Source organism: Balaenoptera musculus, chromosome 16, assembly GCF_009873245.2.
Source record: "Balaenoptera musculus isolate JJ_BM4_2016_0621 chromosome 16, mBalMus1.pri.v3, whole genome shotgun sequence".
NCBI lineage: Eukaryota > Metazoa > Chordata > Mammalia > Artiodactyla > Balaenopteridae > Balaenoptera > Balaenoptera musculus.
This window is the reverse complement of record NC_045800.1, coordinates 83,556,870-83,572,798: the sequence shown is the minus strand read 5'-3', so window position 1 is coordinate 83,572,798 and position 15,929 is coordinate 83,556,870. Positions and strand designations below refer to the sequence as shown.

General features: G+C 41.1%; 1 protein-coding gene across 1 annotated transcript in view; it reads right to left on the bottom strand.

Moving 5' to 3' along the window:
• The window catches only part of TTC13 (tetratricopeptide repeat domain 13), a 53,377-nt gene that overhangs the window by 22,027 nt on the left and 15,421 nt on the right, over positions 1–15,929 (bottom strand). Inside the window, exons 5-11 of the mRNA XM_036828086.1 lie at positions 14,333–14,398; positions 12,511–12,603; positions 9,682–9,798; positions 8,615–8,725; positions 3,121–3,203; positions 1,483–1,624; positions 1,011–1,185 (exon numbers count right to left, since the gene is read on the bottom strand). Of these exons, the coding sequence (XP_036683981.1) occupies positions 1,011–1,185; positions 1,483–1,624; positions 3,121–3,203; positions 8,615–8,725; positions 9,682–9,798; positions 12,511–12,603; positions 14,333–14,398 (787 nt within the window). The remainder of the gene's footprint in view (positions 1–1,010; positions 1,186–1,482; positions 1,625–3,120; positions 3,204–8,614; positions 8,726–9,681; positions 9,799–12,510; positions 12,604–14,332; positions 14,399–15,929) is intronic.

Below are 15,929 nucleotides of genomic sequence, written 5' to 3'. Positions count from 1 at the left end.
ATTTGAATTAATTTAAACTTAAAACTGATATTTTATTCAATTATTAGAAAACTGCCGTATGTTTGGAACAACTTACATATACCAGTCTACTTTTACGACTTTAAACTTTATGAAATCTAAGTTCGGATCAAGTATTTCCAATGAAAATTTAGCATCCAAATTGAGATGAACTGTAAGTGTAAAATATATGCCATATTCAAAGACTAGTACGAAAAAAGGTAAAATATCCAATAAATAGTGTTTTCATATTAATTATATATTGAACTAATATTGTGGATGTACCGAGTTAAATAAGATAAAATATATTATTAAAATGAATTCCACCTGTTCGTTTTTACTTTTTCAATGTGGCTACTAGAAATTTAAAATTGCACACATGGCTTGTAAATGTTTTCACTTGGACAGTGCTAGCACAGAGGGCTAATGATAAAGGAAAGAGAAGGAATAAAAGTAAAGCTTTGGGCTTTATATGAAAAACAAAAATGTCTTTATGTATGGCAGAAAAAAGGTAAGACTGACTAATAAAAGGATAACCCAAAGATCTGCTTTCTTCTTCGTCTCAATTTAAATTCTCCAAACTATGTGGGAATTCTGATATGAAGGAATGACAGATCAAAGATACCAAGTTTTTATTTAACAGTGAAAACCTCATAAAATGTTCCTTTCCTGTCATTCCTATATCTCTGGGTGAGGTGTGACAAGTCATGGATACCCAGATGATTGTCACATTTAGGTCAAAATATGTTTTTTTGGCGTAAGTAAAATTTTTTAACTTTAGAAAGAAAAAATGTGAGGAAGAGACAAAAAAAAAAAAAAGCACTGGACTGGCCTTTAGAAGACATGGGCTTGTCCCTGTACTCCAGACACCACCACTAACCAAGGGACAGCTAAGGACAAGTCACCCAGCTGCTCTGAGACTCAACTGCCTAACACGGAACATCAGAGACACAAGCAGTATGACTCCTACTCCAAGCACTCAGGGTCAGTGATTCTGCAGCTGTTTGACTTACCTCGGAGATACTTCACTTTAAGGTACTCTGGGCTGGCCTTCTGGCCTGGGAGAGGGTCATTTAGCATAACTTTAGTTTGTGCTTTTATCCCTTCATAAAACTGTCCCATTGCTACGTGGCTGAGTCCTTTCATGTACTGGCACACCTCGTTATATGGTTCCAGCTGCAGACACCGCTGAGGCATCGAAGGAGAAAACGCTGTATTAGCATCAATACAGTTTAAGGAAACTTGAAAGTGCTTTCTTCTTTAATCTGGAATTAGGAAAGTTTTCTCTCCAGGTTAAATCAGACCAAATACATCCTCAGTAAATCAGTCTACAGGACCAGGCCACGGTTTTCTCCTCTTTCTTTCTGTTGAAGGATAAGCACTATTCTTGCCCGCCCTCCCCGCCGACCCCATTCATTTCACTGAACTTTGTTGAAGAACGACGCAGAATCGCAGTTACGGTGCTTCTCACTTACGGATGCTCACCTTGAAGTTCTTAAGGGCTTCCTGCAAGCTGCCGTGGTGGTAAAGCATCATTCCCCGAAGCTGGAGGGTCTGCACGTGATTTTGGTTCAGCAACAGAGCCTTTTGAAAGCTCTCAGTGGCTGCTTCGAAATTGCCCAGCTCTCTAGGTATTTAACAATAGTAATGAACATAGTATAGGCATTTCAGTAAACATACAGAATAAGTTATCCTCAGCATTATGGTTCAATCTACAAATACGATACTTTAATGTGGGTGTTTGCTTTTTTATTTTACCACTTTATAGCTACTTAGCCTTTGACGCATCATATCCTACTTACTTTTTCTAAATCTTACCAGATTATAGGATCACCATAGAGCTCTTGAAATTCTTTGGGGGAAAATTAATTTATTGATTTCCAAAGACAAATGCTTATTCAAATCCCTTTCCCCAACTCATGATCAGCTCCAACCCCTAAGAAAACTTTGTGTAAATTTTAGTTATCTGGATAGAAACATATGTTTCTCCTTTGGCAAAAAGTAAGTAGGTTATAATCATACAGAGGTATATCATTGCGAATCAAATTCATAGGCTTATAATTTAATTTTTTCTGTCACTGAAGGTACTTCACTTAAAATCCAGTAAATCATTATCTACTTTAAAATTCTGAAATAAGAAGTATATTTCAGAATTGTGATCATTTCAGAGTGGAAATGGTTATTACTGACCAGCCTTGCCCTCTTTTATATATCAAAATTTTTATAAATAATTGAAGAACCTTCAAAATATCTCATATGTCAACTTTCTATAAATAATGAAGATTTTAAAAATATATATATATAACACCCACTTACATTTATACAGCACTTTACTATTTACTAGGTGCTTTCAAATCTGTTTTCAATTTATATACCCAACAATTTTGTGAGACAGGAACAATAAATATCATCCCTTAAACCTAGAACAAATCCAAACACACTTTCTCCAAGTTAGTATAAGAGAGCTTTTCCAACTATGGCATCAGATAAATAAGCTCTTAAATGTAATCCTTCCTGAATAAGGCACCTAACAGGGTTTTACAGGGGATTTCTATTACTGTCTCTCTCTTTCCTAACTTTTATAGTACCTTTATACAAGTCAGAATGTTAAAACTTTTTTAAGCCAAAAGTCAGAATAGCTTTGCTGGTCAGGGCAACGCATGTCGTCAGGAAGCCAGGGTCCAGGCACGACTGCTCATTCCCGATAGAGATGCATCATAACTGTAACATATCCATCCCGCAATTCTAGGAATCTTCAAACAGATCCTAGTGATGTGGGTATTAACCTTAGTTACTGCCCAAAAAGGCAGCAGCGTCTGTAACTCAGCAGCTTATAATGCCACTATTCAAAGCAACAACCCTTGAAGGACTAACGTTTTCTAGACTAATATATACAGACCGAGGTTGTTTTAAGACACAGTAACAGGCATCACTATATCCTCTTACCCGTAGTTCTTTCTATGTTCCACAGAAGATCTCAGTAAGTATGTGAATGCCTATGTGATTTAGAATGACCATCTCTTTTGGTTAAGAAATGCATTTTTTAAAAAAAAAATCACTATTATGTGAGGCTATCCCAGTCTACGCCCTCCCTCCTACCCCAACTATTAGTACTTTACTTACCTATAGGCCTGCCCCAGACTTTTATATGCATCAATAAAATCAACTTTCTGCTTCAAAGCTTCTTTGAAGGATTCAATAGCTTCCTGTAAAAAGTATATAGAAAATTATTTCATTTGCTTAACTGTTAAAATTGAGTTTCTCTCAAATCACTAAAGGACATACATATATATATATATATAAAATACATGGTCTCTGAGTACTTTTTTTTTAAATAGGAGGACTTAAAAAAAAGAGAGAGGTAGAAAGTACAATAAACTATGAGAGTCTGGAGGATTTAATTTCAATAGTAAACAAATGCATTACTATGAACAACAACAGAGCCTTAAGTTTCTCCTTCCAAAATGGGAAAACAGCTTCTCACTATCTTTTTCATTAGGACTTTGAGTACTGATAACACTTGCATTTTAATATCATTTCCTTAATTAATAAAAACCCTATGGAACAAAAGTAAGCCTAATAGCTGTGTGAAATGATGCAAAATGATCACAGCTAGCAGCATTTGAAAGTGAACCAACAGAAGAGACAAAAAAAGCAAGCCCAATGTGAAATTATTTATAGAACAAGAAGAAAGGCTCCCAGGATAGCTACCTGAAGGATTCCCATGATCTACGAGGAAAAAAGAAACCGTAAAATTCAGGAGAAACCTTCAAGTTGGGGGCAGGTGGGCATGACTCCTGCCAGCACAGCTCAAGGCGGCACTAAGGGCCCAGAGCTGCACACACTATACTTTCGGGGGAGCCCTCGGAACCACAGTGCACTTGGCTGCAGGGGGACTCTCTGGGGAAATTAGTGATAAAATGAAAATTGGTGATGAAATGTTTCAGAATAAACATCCTAGGCTTACACTGGGATTGAACGTACTTTTCATTATGACTTTATTTATTGTGATTAAAAAAAAAATTATGAAGACATTTCCCACATTTCCTAAGGAAAAGACATATCTTACTTAATGGCTATAAAGGCTCACAATCTCTAAGAGCTTTAATTGAGAAAGACTTCACTTTAAAACTTCTGGAATAGATCATTTCAACCTGATTAGAGAATTCAGAGCAGAAAACCACTAAAGATATCAAATGCCTTGCCCATGGTAGGCACTCAATAAATATTTAATGCCCCAGTAGGCACACAAAATAGTTTTGCAAAAGCTATACAATCTTGATTCTTTTCAGAAAGTCATTCATCCCCTGCTTCTTGATTTTCTCAGAGGGGGCCAGCAGGGCAAGAGAGGCTGGCTTTGAAACCCTTCAAAGGCAATACTGAGGACAAAATTGCCTCATGAAGGAATGCCACTCAATAGCTACTGTTTGAGTGAAAGATGAGAATGGATAAATTTTAACAGCAAAGAAATGTAAAAGACCACTCTTCACTGGGCTTCCTGCCGTGACGTAGTCTTGATCTTTTAGGATTTGTACAACTGTACTTTTAATTCAACAAACATGTATTGAGCGCCTACTATGTGCCAGGGATAGCAGGAGGTAAGGGGACACGAAGATGGGTGAGTCATTACCTCTGTACTCTGAGAACTCACAGTGTCATTAGAAAGCCAAGTAGGTAACCAGGTTATTAGAATACAAACTAAGAGCTACAGCACAGATATGAGGAAGAGGCTCTGGGAATAAAGAGAAAGAAACCACCAACTGAGCCTGGGAGACCAGAAGAGGCTGTACAGAGGCGCTGACAACTGAGCTGGGTCTTAAAGAACGAGGAGTTTGGTAAAGCAAGAGGGCATCTTGGACGGGGCAGGGGGCACCGCACAGCAGCACAGAGCGCTCACTGACGCTGGGAAAGCCGGAGGGGCAGGAGCGCAGGGGGCGTGGGGTCGGGGGGAGTGGGGAAGAGGGAAAGTCGGGGCCAGAAGGAAGGAAGCAACGAGGACTGGGGGCTCTGAGGAGGTGTGGGACCTCACAAAATTTACTCTTTTGTAAACATGAAAACTGCTGGTAAAAAAGGAGAAGACACGCTGGAGAGGGGAGAGGATGGAGCCCAGATGGGAGGCGGCCGTGATGGAACAGGCAAGAGATAATGGAAGCTCAGCTTGAGACAGTGCCTCTGAGGAGAGGGAAAGAAGGGTCAACTTCGGGAGAGAGTTTTAAAGGCAAACTAAGAGAGAATTCGGTGGCTTTCTGGGTACGAGGGAGGGATGAGGGAGAAGGGAGGGCAGGAGGAGTTTAGGCTGAGAGCCCGGGTGGAGGGAGGCGTTGAGGAACGTTAGGAGGTACGGGGGGGGGGGGGTCGTGAGTCCACTGGGGCGTGCGATGTCTGGGGTGTTCGTGGACGTCTAGTGGAGATGCCCAGGAGGTGGCCACTGCCCACTGCACTTACTGCATGCTTGGACGCCACAGTTCTTCAAAGTCTGATTTCTCTTCAGCTTTTAAGAGTCTTTGGTTTCGGGGTTCCTGTCTAATCACTGCACAGCTCTCTACCTCATTCTGCCAAAGAGGGGACATAGCAGAATCAAGATTTTGAGCCACTGGGAACAAAGAAACTACGTTCGTTGAATCAATCTCTAAGCACATGAACTGGCTCTGAATTCGCTGGCATCGTGAATGCAATCACCACCACTTAAGTCACCACCTTCTTTACTAGCTAAAGGGCAGCCATCACCCTGGGGCTGCTCAGTATAACTGAACAGAACAATCGCAGGTGACTCTCAAAGTACAGGCTTATAATATACAATTTTTGAAATATCCTTACAACATGGGCAGAATTCAGTAGAAAAGTTCTTGCTGTTTTACTCCCTAGGAAAATCCAAAATGTCTGATATATCTTCTGAATTGGACAATCGTGAAATTTGTCATGTAATATATCCTAATATATTTCTAACGTATTATGTCATAAACTAAAGAAGCCATCGCCCGCTTAATTTCTAAACGGCTGTTGACCTGGAGAGACCACCTTTAGGATACAGAGATAGCTCAAACTCATTGGTCCATTTAATGCTTTGCCTCTACAGTTAACGAGAGAAAGAGAGATACCTGAACTAAGTTCATTAATGTAATTAAGGCATTTCACCACTGACTCAGTTTTCCAATCTCTGTAACTGGGACACCCTCTGCTCCTTCTGTACTTCACGGGAATGCTTTTGGGATGAGTGAGACACTACGTAAACACTCTGACCTCCTCGGACGGCAGATCTATAAAATGCAAAAAAAAAGTTCCCATCTGTTACACACGTTGCTGCTGTGTCGGTAGGCGTGGTGAAAAGGAGGGAAGACCAAACCGTTTGGTGAGACTGGTTCACTGAGGGGCTGCTAACACTCAGAGAATAAAAGCACTGTTTCTAGGTCTTCATCCAGGAGGTCTGGAATAAACCAAACTGAATTTTGGTCCATGTCCATTTTCTACTTAGTGTCTCTGTCATGGCTCTTTTCTGAAAAATTCTCATTTCGAAATAACACAAAGGGCCCTGCCCACCTTCCTAAACATGGCTTTATAGTTAAAAGTGAAATCAACTGTTTGCATTTGTTTACTTTAAAGATTATCTGTACCCTCTTAGTAATGATAATTGGCTTTTTTTTCTATTTCAGATCTCTTTCTCCTTCATGCGATACTCAAGGGAGAGACTCTGAACACAGCATTGTGATTCTCAATTTTTTAACTGAAGGGGACTGAGAGAAGATGAGAGGACAGAGGGCAGAGACAAAATAAACTGGAAGACATCACCTGGCAGCTGCTCAAAGCACATGTTACATAACTCAAAGCCTGCACTGCCTGTCTGAATCCTCGAAGGGGGACGGAGAGGGTCCCTGTTAGGACCACCTCCACATACTTGCAAAACGGAGATGAGGTGTATGAAATAAGATCTGCAAAATTCCTTCTAGTTTGGTTTTTAATGGACGGGAGTTATTTTTTAGAGTCCACAAAACTTCGATTAAATCACATTCTCACATGTAAAATAATCTGTATCATAATCAATACCTGATTCAGGTTTACAGTTTATAAAGGACTTTTCACACATGTTGTTCTATGGAATCCTCACTGTCACTTGAAGAGGCAAAGAGTAGCATCACCTCTGCCTGATAAATGTGGAAGGACGGGCTGAAAGAGTTCAAGCAGCGGGTTCAGCAGTGCAGTTAATAAGATTCAGAGCGGGAGCTCAGAGCAAGGCCTTCCAACTCCAACTCAGCTCTCTGCCCTTGATATGCATTTACCCCACGGATTCTTACTGAGCACCTACTATGTGACAGGCACTGCCTGTAACACGGAGGACTTACAACTTGTGGCCTTTTTAGAGGTAAACCCTCTCCCCACCCTCCCACTGTGTGTGTTTATGTGTGTGTCAGATCCTCAGAACTAGTTTCAATAACACACATGTTCTTTCTGCCAGAGTACCCTTCTCTGCCCCAGGCTGTTGAAGCTCTTCCCACCTTTCCAAGTTCAGGGTTAAGTGCGACCTACTCTGAATTCTCCACCTCCTGGTCAGAATGAGTGTCTTCACCTAGGCGGGCAGACCGTCTGTGACTCTCAGGCCGGCTGTCTTCAGTCGGGCAGTTTGGGGTGTCAGGCCTTGGGTGAGAGCCAGAGCTCCACTCTCAGCCGTGTTTCTGCCCCTTGCCCCGGCCGGAGAGAAGCTGCTGCAGGACAGAACGCAGAGTCCCGGGCAGGAGGAGGGGCAGGCACGCTGGCAGTGACGTCCCTGCCCCACTCAGCTGAGACGGAGCCTCTCCTTTGTCCCTCGTCTCCTTCTCCCGACAGCAGTCTTCAAGGGACAGTGCTGGGACCGCTCCTGCGGCCCCCAGAGGACCCGAGGCAGTCTGGCCGCCCGTGACCTAAACGGGGCCAGCGACCCCTCATCAGTCCCCTGTCCCCATCCTCCTCGGCCACCGCTGCATCAGTAACCACTTCCTCGGTACAGATTGGGTCTCAACTCTGTATTTCCCCCAGATCTAGACTTCACAGCTCCTCTGGGCCTACCAACTAAAGTCAGTACTCGAGACCTTTCAGGGCCCCTGCCCTGCGCTCCAGCCCCTCACACTCAGCCTGACTATTTGCTCAAGGGCCTGACCATGGCCCTGCTCCCCACGTCATCACTCACACCTTCCTCTCGTCCTCAGAACCCTTCTCCTTCCCAACCCTGCTCTGCCTTCCAGGTCAGGACGAAGTCCGCTTGTTCTCTGGACCTTCCCTAACTCCCGAGTTCAAATGAATCTTTCTCACCTCTGCTTCCAAAGCACTTTGCTTTTACTGCTTTCTTTAGGGTATTCACCCTATGAGAAGTTATCTGTGGGGAAAGCCTTTGTAAACTGTATTCGTCCCAAGTGTAAAGCATTATTTCTCCCTTATAACCTTTCATCCTCTCCCCTTCTGCACCTTCCTCCAAGTACCTATCAGATAGTAGGCGCTCAATAAATATCTTGATGCAAACGACTTTCTAAAATAAACCAATGAGACACTTGAGACGTCATTTTAAAACCTGCCAGACTAAACCCCACTCAATTCACCGCAAAGGAGAAACAGGATCGCTGTAGGTACACATATTGCACGGCACTTTCACCTTCAAAAGTCCTCTGTGAAAGAAAGTTAAACCTTTGTATAGCATAGCTATGGGCTGGTTTTTGTTCAGTTCTAAGGACTGCTGAAAGTCTTCGTGGGCTGTTGCATAGTCCTACAAAAAGGAGAATGAAAAAAAATAAATAAAGTAGTATTCGTTAGATATTTGGACATGTCCTACTTTCAATTGATAGAGGAAAAAAAGTCCCAATTTAGTTTGTGCCCTTTCTGGCTTTAAAGGAAACATTTCATGACCACGAATATTAGAAGAATGCTTACACTGTTTGTGGAAAGAGTTGATTTCAATTGACAAGAGAAACTCACAAAGGTTTAACTTAAGCATACTGTCTCGACCACAAAAAAGAATATTATTTTAAATCCCATTAAAGTCATAATCTGTTATAGAAACTTTAAAAATTATTTTCTGGTACTAGCATTTTATTATACTGAATTCTAAAATAATTAGGACATAGATCAACCTTAAAATGTGTCATGTTGAGATTTTTTAAATCTACTTTCTTTTGCAATAGAAAATTGTTATTAAAATGACTGTAAGCCCACAAAAATAGCTATGGCAGTCATAAATACCACTCTGATGATAAAAGATAATCTTGCTAGATTGAGAAGCTACAGTCTGGGAAGCCGTATTAGTTCAGGTTATGGTTTTCGGGTTGTGATACCCAAAGAAATTCAAATTGTACCTCTAAGTTGAATGATCACACATTGACAACATGCATACCTGCTTCTCTATGCTGACATTTGCAAGAACATTTAAAGTATAATCTGTAAACCAAATTTCTCTTCTTCTGTTTCTCACGCTTTCTTTTTTCCCCCAGCCCAGAATTAGTTACTGCTGACAGTTCAAGCAAGAAAATGTGTTCCTGGTACTTAATATTTCTCCACTGGGTTCGACTTCAGCTAAGGAAAATGCTTTCATAACTGTCTTATATCACGAACTATTATTATACAGCCCCAAACCCAAATCTATCAAATAGCAGCTTTCTGAAGTAGAAGGAAAGGCGAAATCTTTATCATCATGAAAGGGCATGTTTTAAGGCAAGAACAATTCACCTCTGATATGAAGTACAGGGTCCCACGGTGTCTGTACAGCCGTGCTGAGGGCTGAAGTTGAATAGCTTTAGTGAGATCATTCACTGCTTCATTAATTCGTCCCAGAGGGGACAGAATCTATAAACCCAAAAATATAATTAGGGGAGAAAAGTCCCAATGATTGTCCCTACAACTGTCAATGTTTTTGACTTTTCAATTCCGCTTCACCACCCCACATTCACAGTGTGACTCTCTCAGCAGTCTAGAACCCTTGACGCCACGTACTATGCAGTGAGGTTCAAAGTCAACAGCTGAGGAGGGGCTGCCGATCTTGTCCAGCCAAGGGGATGCGGATGAACTATGACCATGGCAATTGCCTTGTCATTGTTTCATGTTCTAGGTCAAAACAGATGTTGCTTTTCTTGAAGTGTGACCATTTGTTCCCCAACCTATCATATACCCTTCAAAACAAAATTTGGCATGTCAAATTAATCTGAAAGATAACTTTGAACCATTAAAATAGAGGAATTGTTAAACACAGATTGGAGTCCTCCATGGTGTCTAGCTATGCCGTCTGTAGTATTAAGTGCTGAATGGCAAGTTCTAGGATTCCAGGTGTTTTGTAAGCCCTCTTCTGCGAACGACTCTCAACTCATCAGTCATGATCTGCAAGGCCGTGAAGAAACATCTGCAGGCCTGTTCTGAATGCTCTTTTGATCCAGCAATCGGTTGTGTTCAGGCAACAATGACAATACGGAAGACAGCTCAGAATGCAGAAGTTCACCCAAATGACATAAGAAAACCCAAAATGGGTATCAGTATTCATGCAATCAAGCTCAAGCAATTTATCCGGAACAAAGGTCCTTAAATTAGGGTTAATTTTGTTCTTATAATAGGTTTATTTCCATCAAGGTTTACTAACTGGTTTCCTCCTCTGCAGGACCTTAAAACCAGCAAGGGAGAGAAGATTCAGGCAGGCACATCACCAGCGGCAAGAAAGCTCAGAGAGAGGAAAGAAATGGAAAATATGCCCTTAGAATTCAAGAAGCATAGTGGTCTAGGGTTATATTTTCAAAGGAAGAACATCCCAACGCAGCATATTAACCCCTAGAGACGTAAGTGAATTATCACACCCCAGCACAACAATCAATATGCATAATGATGACCAGCGTAACTAAAAAAGGTTAAATTATGTTCACTAAATATAGACTGTTTCAGAAAGTATAAAAGTGAAAGGTTTCTTATAAAATAATTCCTGACATATATAAATGGTATCGTGTAATTTAGCTGGAAGAATCGCTATGTCATGACATTATTGCCTGATAATGCCAGAAAAGGGGGATATTACTATATATTTTTAAGATCACTGGAAATCACTTTTCTGATTACTAACATCATTTGGGGTACACGATTAGCTTTTTATTAGATATACAAATTTTTTAAAGCTGCTAAATCAGTCTTCTTTCTAAGTGTGCTTGATTAAATTCATGCTTTATCATAACATTTTAGCACAGCATCAGCATAATCCCGGGGAAAAGCACAGCACCCGCTCCCTGGAGCAGAAAGTCACCAAGTGAGCCACCCAACGCTCACCCTAAAAACCAACAGGACTCTCGTGCAGCAGCGAACAGATTACGGTCACTTAACCCTTAGGGTTACAATCCGAAAGTGACATGAGAAAATGAATTCTTTCATTAATTGAGAAGGAATTTCCTTCAGAAAGCCAAATCCCCAATAAAACAAAAAACTCATTTTAAGAAACTGAACTGTAACTTAAGACACTATAATTTTGAGAATAGAAACATCACAAATGCAGTTTTAAAAATACTAAAACACTTAGTGTGCCCTTTGCTTGCTAAGTTTTCTCCCTCCAAGAGAGGGGGGAAAAGTCATTTGTCCCTTTAGTCCAACTATGAAATCCCACCAGATGAGATAATTAAAAGTTACGTCTGATTCAGATTGAAAACATTAACATAAATTCTAAAGCATTTCATATGGTTAAATGTGCAGCAAAATAAATACAACATGAAACCTGGAGAGTTTACTATTGTTTCATGAAAATGGTAAAATGGACCCATTTCATTTAAAAACATTAAAAGGGGTGCCTTTGCACACATTCCTTTCTCTGGCCTGAACGCCCTTCTCTACCTTGCTCCCCAGGACACGGTTTCTGACCAGCTCCAGCATCACCTCTTCAGTGAGGCCTCTGCAAACACCGCCCACGCCTCTCCCCTCGCCAGTCTGTCCCAGGGCTCCAGCAGACCATGCTTCTCTGCTCCTGACCAAGCAGCCCCTCTCTCAGTGTCCACTGTCACACACGTTACCTGGAACTGTCACCATGTGTTGCCTCTCTGTCTCCACCGTGAGCCCCAAGTTCCGGTTATGGTCACCCTTACCTGATCTACGTGTCTATGTAGATAGGTATATCTCACAAAAATTACATACAAGTGCGTGCGCACGCACACACACACACACACACACACACACACACACATGCTTCCAAAGGCTATAAATCTCATTTGACCATACTGTCATATTGTTTTGCTAAAGTATGTCATGTATACAGTAAACACGGTGACATATTTTTCAACAAACATTGACAGCGGTAGTACACATCATAACTGTACACCTTAATAGTCAATGTTACTGTCATATGTTAAATCAGGAGTATCACTCGGCCCATAGTTTTCTAGTAACTTCAACTGTGTTTAAAGGTGTTATGTATGTATGGAGGAAAACACAATAGGTATACGGGAGTTTTAAAATTTCTAAGTAATAAAATAATAGGAAAAAAAATCTGAGATTCGACTAATCCAATAACAACAGAGGGAAAAAGAAAACCGCACTCACTTCTGCTCGCTGCTCAAATACCTCTGGACGATCTGGTTCCAAGGTAATTACTCGGCTCAGTTCGAACAGAGCAAGCTCAGCATTCTTAATGTCCTTGAAAAGGCATTAGCTTAGTATGAGACACACTGTTCCTCAAAACCAGCTTGAATAGATTTTCTGAAAAAACTAATAATTTAGCAATGACATAACTACTTATTCAGAAATAAATATGAACGTAGCTTCTAAATAAGAGATCGGCCAAGTTAAATAAGCTCTATTACAATTATTTAACTCACTCAAGTCTACCTACCCATCAACAGCACATGGGACCTGGTTACCTATCCCAAGTTCCACGGAGGGCAAGACATTTTCTCAGTTTAACCGATTTAAACACCGCATCAACAAATTTCAAGGGATGAGCATAGGGACACCAGTGTACAAAATGATGCTGACCAGTGGCAATGTGGGAACAGAGAGGACCCGTGTCAGTGTCCATCAAAACCCCTAGGCCTACACACCTACACCTGGAGAAGTCTAGGTAAACCTGTTCTCTTTAAAATTTACACAGTACTTTATATCAAAAATATATGAGCATGTTACTTTTACATTAAAAGTGCACTAAAGATACAAGCAAATTTCACATCAAGATATAAAATTAAAAGAGATGAGAATGAGGAAGAAGCAGTTTATCGCTGACCTTTACTAGGGCAACTTCAGTCATTTACTGATGCCCTGAACCTAACTAGGGCTATTTATTGATGCTCTGAATGTAACATTGTTTCCTTCCTAAATGTCTTCATTCCCAAATCTGAGTTCCTGCTCAGTCTTCCTTCTCAAGTCTCAGAAGTACACAAATATTACACAAGATTTCTCCAGTAGGCCCGTAGGCAATTAGGACAGTTTTTTTTAATTGGCAAAGATACAAAAGTGACGTTTCTCCCTCAAGACATAATTTCATTTGAATATTTTTAATAGAAAATAATAGAAAAAGTTTATGTAGAATGTTCAAGACTGAAAATTTGGACATCTGATCTTAGACCACTTCATTATTTACGATATACTCTCAGGAAAAGTCTTCACTTTTATACCGTAGTGCCTTTGTTTGACCAAAATATATTGGGTTGACCAAAAAGTTCATCCTGGTTTTTCCATAACATCATGAGACATACTGTTATTCAAAACCAGCTTCAATAGATTTTCTGAAAAAACTAGTAATTTAGTAATGACATAACTACTTATTTAGAAATAAATATGAACATCTTATGGAAAAACCCGGAGGAACTTTCTGGCCATCCAATACTTATTATAACCTTCCTCCTGCATTCCTCAGAGAAATAAGGGGAATAAGGCTCCAAAGACATATCTATCTGGGAAAGCATAATGTATGGTAACAAATTAAAAATAAATTTTGCAAAAAAAACTTTGTTCTTTTATTCAACCTTTAAAAATTGTGGAAGGAAGGAACTCAGATTCTAAGTCCTACCACACTATTGATGCCCCGTCTCTCTTTTACAGCAATGGGTGTTTCTCGGGAATTCAGTCAAGGTCTCGTGTTTTTCTAGGCTTATGTCCAGCTCATCATGAAATAAAGCTTAGGCTGCCAAAGGCTGTCCTTTTGGAATAGAAAGTAACCTCAGAAGACCTGGGCAGAAATCCCCATCCCCCCACGTCCCAGCCACTTGATCTTGGAGAAGTCCCCTACGGCCACGGTCTCATCTGTGAACTGGAATGACACCACTGCGTGTTCCAGCAGAGCTCGGGGAGCGGTGAGGGGCTCTATGGGGACCCTGGCCCGAGCCCAGTCACGTAGACACTATGGCAGGCGTGACTATTCCATACTCACATGTAATCCCTTCTTTCCATAGGCTATCCCTCGGCCATAAATTGCACTAACCAGATCAGGTTCCTCCTAGTCAGACCAAAACAGAAACACGTCAAAAACCATAAACAAAACAAAACAAAACAAATCAGTTTCTGCTCGAAGCACGTTAACGCCACACATGACAGCTCTACGTTATGCTACCACCACTCGTGTCCGTCCATACACAGTCCCCAACCAAAAAAGTCTATCTTTTTAAAGCTCATTTGAATGAGACATGAATAAGAGTTTTACATCAAAAAAAAAAAAAAAACAAACACTTAAAAATAGAGAAAACCAACATGACTGAGCGCTGTGCCAGTTTCTTTCGCACAGTCATCTTACTTAAAATGCAATCCTCTCAGCAGCTCTATGATGGGCGGCACCAGCAAACACAGCCCAGAGAGAAAACGGAGGTTCGGAGAAGCAGATACAGGAGTAAGGGCCTGGGTGACGCCTTCTCCTAGTTTGTCTGCTTTCAGGTAGTCATGCAATAATCTGCAAAGGAAAGAACCCGTCGGAGCCAGCACGACAAGGAACCAGAGGTGAGTCGGCTCCACAGTCTGTTGGGGGTTAATACAGTCCTTTATTCTGACGGGTCAGAGCGAGAACCAGACCCTTTCTGCAACCTGCTCCCATGCGGACCGGATGCAACGCCTCTCAGGCCCAAGGACAGAGCGTCTGCTACCCCTGCCATCAAGTCCCTACGCGTGGGGCAGTGGCATGAACTCCCGTCTGCATTTAACCTGTGCAATTCTTAGCCTCTTCTCTGAATCCTTCCCTGCATATTTAAGAAAGAAGAGTACACAGCCTCTGGCTATAAGGTCCTGAAGGAAGAACTTGACTACAGCAGACGAGCTATTTTACAGGCTAATCTATTATCAGTTTCAAATCTGAGATAGGGTGTCTGCGGGTATTGCCGCAAAAGACACATCAACTTCAATGATGAGAAAGTGGGAAAAAATAAAGGATAAGATGCTATACGCTGAAAAACGAAAAAAGGCTACTATAAACAGAATCAGGTACATCACCTCCGGTAGCAAGTGGGTGCATCACTGGCTACGACCCAGCCAGCAGACGGGCCTCGTGGTATATGGAAAATTGGAAAAATTCAAGTAAATAATCACAGATTTCTAGCTTCTCTTGGAAAATAAAAAAATCCAACAATGACAGACCCACATTTGGGCATGAGAGTGTGAGAACGTGACAGAAACATAGGCACCGGCTGCCTATTTCGATGAAGGGTGTGTATTCACCAGCTTACCATGAGCCCACCCATTGTCTCTACACTACATCAATTCACTTTGCTCATTTAATGTGCTTCTCTGGCTCCCAGAGAGTTTTGGATTTCTGATTCATAACGTATGTGTAACTGACATGAAAGGTTGTCCATGCTATTTGCTAAATGGGAAAAAGTATGAGTTACAGAACGACAGAGGAATGGTAGTCACTTCTTATAAATAATACTTACATAGGATTATGTGGGTCAGTTGGTGCACAGAAAAAAAGCTCTCCAAAATACTAACAGTAGTTTTCTCTAGAGAGTGGGATTACTAGGTATCTTCCTATTCTGCTTAATACA